Consider the following 6,551-nt stretch of genomic DNA (forward strand, 5'->3'; position numbering starts at 1 on the left):
ATACAAATATTTACGAAAAATGACTTCTAACATTACCATCGGAGCCCCTTGAAGGATGAATTTGATTTCAGCAGGCGCAAAATGGCTTGAATTGGAGAATAAAGCATCTTTAGGTTTTACAGATGGGGAAACAAGTAGTGTACATAATAAAGAGGTTAAGTAGTTCAGTGTGGCTAGAAAATGTAGCACATATTTTCAGAATGTGTAAGAGATGGTGTGTAGCTTGCGAGCATCTTGAATTTAAGGAATCTGATGTTTATTCTAAGGTCATTAAAAGTTTTAGAGCAAGGGACTCAAGTCATGATACATGTTTCAGAGAGTGGTAGTTGATCATTGAAGAGGATGGAGGTAGAAAGTGAAGAGCCTAGCTGGGAGACTACAGAATGGGTAGTGTGTTTGGTTTATTTGTTTTTTTGTTTGTTTCTTTGGCTGCATCACAAGGCATGTAGGATCTTGTTCCCAGATCATACCCATGCCTCCTGCAGTGAAAGCACAGTCTTAACCTGGACTGCCAGGGAAATCCCTAGAATGGTGTTAAGAGAAGTTAACTGAGGGCCGAGACTCATAGGTAGTGTTAGGGATATAAAATAAAGGGAGAAGGAAGGGAGAAGTGTTTAGAAAATAAAATCAACAGGATAGTTGATCAAATGGCAAATGATGACAAGTTGAAGAAACGCAACCTTTTTATTGGGCTCCCTAAAGTATGTTACTGCCTGTTCATAGTAATAGAAAACCTTATGAACTCTGCATTTTTTTTGTAATTGCTTTACAGTGTTGTGTTAGTTTCTGCTGTACAATGAAGTGAATCAGCTATATGTATACATATATCCCCTGCCTCTTGGACCCCCCTTCTACCCCGCCATCCCACCCAGCTAGGAGGTCACCACAGAGCACTGAGCGGAGCTCCCGGTGCTATACAGCAGGTTTCCACTAGCTATTTGTTTTACACATTGTAGTGTATTTATATCAATCCTAATCTCTCAATTCGTCATACCCTCCGCTTTCCCCTGTGTCCATATGCCCATTCTCTATGTGGCATCTCTGTTCCTGTTCTGTGTATAAATTCTTCTGTACCAGTTTTCTAGAGTCCACGTATATGTGTTAGTATACTATATTTGTTTTTCTCTTTCTGACTTCATTCTGTGTCACAGACTCTAGGTCCATACACGTCTCTACAAATGACCCAGTTTCATTCCTTTTTATGGCTCAATAATATTCCACTGTATTTACCACATCTTCTTTATCCATTCCTCTGCCATTGGACACTTAGTTTGCTTCTATGTCCTGACTATTGTAAATAGTGCTGCAGTGAACATTGGGGTGCATGTGTCTTTTTGAATTATGGTTTTCTCAGGATATACGCCCAGTACTGTGATTGCTGGGTCATATGGTAGTTCCATTTTTAGTTGTTTAAGGAACCTCCATACTGTTCTCCACAGTGGCTGTATCCATTTACATTCCCACCAACAGTGCAAGAGGGTTCCTTTTTCTCCACACCCTTGCTAGCATATATTGTTTGTAGATTTTAAAATGATGGTCATTGTACCTGGTGTGAGGTGATGCCTCATTGTACTTTTGATTTGCATTTCCTAACAATTAGTGATGTTGAGCATGTTTTCATGTACCTCTTAGCCATCTGTATGGTCATTTCTTTGGAGAAATGTCTGTTTAGGTCTTCTATTTTTTGTTTGGGTTGTTTGTTTTTTTGATACTGAGCTGCATGAGCTATTTGTGTATTTTGGAGATTAATCCCTTGTCAGTTGCTTCATTTGCAAATATTTTCTTCTGAGTGCTGTCTTTTTGTATCGTTTATGGGGGTTTTTTTGCTGTGCAAAAGCTTTTAAGTTTAATTAGGTTGTTCCAAGACGATTTGAGGTGATGAGTTTCTAATCACTGAACAAGTCAAGCAGAAGTCAGATCACTTGCCTAGAACTTGGAAAGGTCTGAACTAGATCTTGAAACTGTGTTACACTTATGAGATATACTGATTAAATCTGTTGGCTGTTTTACTATTGTATAGCCTTATTGAAGTATATTATTATAAGGCCAACAGATTCTGGTTAGGTATTATACCTCAGATATATAAGAATCTATTCTGTATATGAAAACAAGTATTCTGTCTATTATCCATTTTCCTGGCGGAGTCATTGTAACTCAACATTCTTTCTAAGATGCACTTATTGTCTCTCTGTTTGGTAAAGTTCATGAATACACCCTGTACTTATCTTCCTTAATATAGTAGGCTTAGAAGTGAATACCCTTTATTAGTCATTTGTGAGTTTTGGGCTCTTGAAAATAATCTCATCATGTTCATTCAAGTGTTTGTTTCCTTTTTTTCCTTCGCTTTTCCATTTTTCTTTTTTTCCTTTACTTTTATTATTATTATTATTTTGGTTTGGTTTGCTTCCAAACTAAGCACTATGATATCTAAGAGTCCAAAAATGAATAAAATAGTTTAGTCACAACCTTTGTGGAGCTCAGTGTGAGGAGAGAGAGACAAACAAAACCAGAACACTATGAATACTATCATGAAGAAGTAGAAAAATTATTATCACTTTTTTCTATTTTTGTTCTGATATTCTGGGGAAAATAAAAATAGGCTGATCCTTATAAATGTTTGATTAAACTTTAATTAGTGATTATAACGAGGATTTCATTCCATTAGTTTAATCTCTAAGTATATAACATTACCCTTGTCTTTGGGTGTCCTACAAAATAAACCTGGTATCTCAAACATACGACCCTGTGGCTTTTTTAAGTTCCAGCATTTAGACAAAAAATAATTGTCCACATTTTCATGTAAAGTAGAATTCCATAGTTTTATAAGTTGTGCAAATAAATTCAACTGTCTCTGTTCAGTGCTTTTTCTCTTATAAAATAGGTGGAGGTTTTTGATCTTCTTTTTGTCACTAATGAAAGCAATTCTCAAAAGACATACATAGTACATTGCCATGACTGTGCACGAAAAACAAGTGGAAATCTGAACAATTTTGTGGTGCTAGAAGAATACAAAATGGAGGACCTCATGCAAGTATATGACCAGTTTACATTAGTAAGTGAATTCATCATGTGAGAGTACATAGTTAGCTGGGTTGTGAAGCAACAGTGTTTGTTTTTGCTAACTAGTTATAAGGATTAATAAGATATATATTGGTTAATAAGATGTATATTGGTTAATAAGATGTATATTGGTTCCATTGGTTCAATAGATGATGTGTAAGAAAATATTCCTCTTTTTCATACTTGGAAGCCTTTTATCAAATTAATATATATTACTGTTTGTCCTTTTCAGTGGGAATGGCCTAAATGATAACAATAATTACATTTAAAAATCTTTGTGTACTTTTAGAATATTATCATAGTCTTTATGCTACTTGGCTTAATTGATAAAACCAAATGTTGGTTACTTAATTCTGTAGGTATGATCTAAAGAAAAATCATTATGTTTTTAATATTCTTCTATTTTCAGAGCTTAATTGTATTTATTTAAGACCTAGTTCTTGTTATCTTTTAAACTCATGGAAATATTTGATGGTTTTGACTAATGGTACAGTTTATAAGATGCATGAAACTAAATTCAGAAGTTTGTGAATTCTGCATGTTTTAATTTCAAAGACAGGTTGCCAACCTTTACTTTTGACTTTGAATGGCTTTATGAAGGGAATTACAGTTATTCATGAGTTGTTAATACTGGTCAAGTGCCTTTTGTTCTAAATATTGAAATTTAGTTTGTAGTATTTTTAATTGAATGGTGGTTAGGATTGCTTAAAAAAGAGAAAAATTATGAGAAATATGTGCAATATATACTCTAGCTGAGAAATGTTCATGAACCAATAACTAATGAAATTTTAATTAAAATTTTTAAAGTTTTTCACAAATTCTATGTTTTAGCAGTCAGTTTGGTATGTCCTGTAAGTTTTTGTGACTAAATGATGTACAGAAAAATGAGGGTAATAATTTAGAACTCTTAGAAATATGGTCCTAAAGGACACAATAAAAGCACATCAATTAGGCTATTGAACTTCTTTAAGACTTGGTGTTTCTTTCTAACTCACTTCATAAGTAGGCTGTATATTGTTTATAGCCATGAACTAGAGAACACTTTTAAGGATTAATGATATACTAAAATAATTAATACGCCTCACTTTTAATTTTAGGCTCCTTCAGTATCATCCTCCTCTTCTTGATATTGTTCCATGAATATTAAATGACACCTTTTCTGATCTTCAGGAAAGTTCTGCACCACTGGGTTTGTAGCTGCTTCTTAAGAGTGCTGACTAAAAGCTAATGTCTATGCAACCTTCCAAGAATATTGTCAAACAACTGGATGTAGGAGAGCACTTTTCTGCTCCAAGATGATCCAGCTTTACTTAGTAATAATTATCACGTTTTATGGTATCTGACAAAACTGGCATTGTCCAACAGACTACTGACTCGATGATACCTTTTTTGTTGTTTGTTTCTCTGTTTCTGGACTGATAAATTAGTTTTCATCTATATTTTATCCTTTCAGAAGTTTCCTGGGGAAGATACGCTGTCCTCACTGGCCATTTGTTTGCGAAGATAGTTAATAAATTTAAATCTTTGGTTAACTTTTTTAATGTGAAAAATTAAAGGGGAAAAATATTTTTTAACTGCATTAAGTTTTTCTGTATTGTTCTGAGGCCATAATGGTTCCAAATTAAAACTTTTTAAAAAATTTAGTAGCCTGATAACAAAAGATACAAAGATAATCGATTGCACATAGACTAAGGAATAAACTTTAAATTTGTGATTTTGTTTCTAATCTTAATACAGATTTACACTATTTATGAATACATATTTATTGCTTGAAAATATTTGTGAATGGAATGTTATTATTTTTTTTGAGATTGCCTGCTGTTAAATATTAAGGAGTTCTGTAATTTTAAACACTACTCCTTTTACATTTTGTATATGTAAATAAAACTTTAGCATTGTACAGAATCTTTTGTTAAAGTTGTTTAATGTTCAAAGGTTTTCCACTGTTTGAGTTGTAGAAAGACTTTCTGTAAAGACCCAGATTTTATTCATTTTCAAATCTGATTATATATATTTTATATGTACATATATATTCACACACATGTATAACATATATAATACAATATATAATTGTAAAAAGATAAAGAAAACTTTTGAATTTTCACATATATGATAGTTTCTGAGGTGCCTACTGTAAAGTATTACTTGCAAAAGTATGTTTATTTTGAAAGTAAATGTCTTTCATCTGTTAGGTTTCAGTTATTGCAGTCATCGCCAATAAAAAAGTACCAGAAAAGTGTAGTGTAGAAAATGAATAGTGAAGTTAAGATTTTAAAGAGAACATGATGTAGGTTTGATAAACCTTGTTTATTATGAAGAGGAGATTCAGAATGATGGTCTCCACTCTAAGAACAAATATATTAAGTGACTTATTTTCTGGATTACATGACTTAAAATTTCATGATTTTCTGCCTGTACAACATGGTTCAGCAAGGGGAGGGGGGAATATATTCAAGTTCTGTATCACTAGTAAATTTTAACAAGGTGAAGGTTTTTTACTTCATATGAACAAACTACTCTTAATTAATAACCATTAACCATTTTGTAAGAATTCCTTGTTTTCTACCTGTACTTGCTGAAGCTTTTGGCCTGTATTCTCATTTTATCACAGTTTTTTTTATAACAGTGTTCCAGGGAGTTTTGGTAAGGTTCTACAAATGAAGTTATGCAAATGTCTAGAGAATTTATAATCCTATCTGGTGAAATGCCTTTATGATTGTATTAATGAAGTACTTTTTTCAAATAACTTTCTAGAAATAATTTAAAGACAAAAAGTTGTGCATATTTTATTAAATTTAGGTAACAGTTTTTCAATAATTGAAATCTGAACAGTAATCATATATAGATACACATATGTATACACATGTATATATAATTTCAAAAGGAAGTAATTATAATTCCATTTTAGTTAAGAAAACTAGCAAATGCCACTCATATTATTTTAACAACTATATTTTCTGATTTTCATGTAAATGGTTTTTGTCCAAAAGTCAAAATATGATAGAACTCAAGACAGACACTTTTGAAATGAAAGTTAAAATGTAACCATCAGGAGACTTATAAAGTATTATGTTTATATTATAATGTATTAGTGCTACATCTCAATTTTTTAACTAGCTCTATTTTGTATTTCTTACATAGCATCTTACTGTTTCATCTCTTTTTGAGATGATTTATTGCCAAGGTTCGTATAAATTGAACTTACTATATTTACCTGCACATAAAAAATCCTTAGTTCTATTTGGATTGCCTGTCAAGAATTTTACTTCACAGAATTTTACAGTCTTTAAAGCAGTAGAGAACAGGACATGAAATCAAATATACCACCATCACTTAGACGTATATCTACATGAAAGAAGTCTTCTGTTTCCTATTTTCTTTCATCAGTTTAATATCCTTTATAAATTGGATTTTGGAGGTGGTTATTATTTTACTGCAGGATATGTAAGACTTGTTAACATAGACTCCACCCAAGCCTCTTTTTTTCCGGT

General features: G+C 32.3%; 1 protein-coding gene across 5 annotated transcripts in view; it reads left to right on the forward strand.

Annotated features, from left to right (window-relative positions):
* LOC112396007 (lysine-specific demethylase 6A-like) overlaps positions 1-5,016 on the forward strand; it is a 164,745-nt gene extending 159,729 nt beyond the window's left edge. For 4 of the 5 annotated variants that reach the window (XR_003002486.1, XM_024739482.1, XM_024739489.1 and 1 more), the window contains 2 exons: positions 2,882-3,052; positions 4,158-5,016. Coding sequence is in view for 4 of the 5 variants with exons in the window: in XM_024739482.1 (XP_024595250.1) it covers positions 2,882-3,052; positions 4,158-4,187 (201 nt within the window). In the remaining variant the exon portion in view is untranslated. Of the gene's footprint in view, positions 1-2,859; positions 3,053-4,157 lie in introns of those variants that run through there. The other variant, XM_024739502.1, reaches the window with a different exon arrangement.
* The last annotated feature ends 1,535 nt before the right edge of the window (positions 5,017-6,551 follow it).

The sequence above is a fragment of the Neophocaena asiaeorientalis genome, unplaced genomic scaffold (genome assembly GCF_003031525.2).
Source record: "Neophocaena asiaeorientalis asiaeorientalis breed wild unplaced genomic scaffold, Neophocaena_asiaeorientalis_V1.1 scaffold855, whole genome shotgun sequence".
Classification (NCBI taxonomy): domain Eukaryota; kingdom Metazoa; phylum Chordata; class Mammalia; order Artiodactyla; family Phocoenidae; genus Neophocaena; species Neophocaena asiaeorientalis.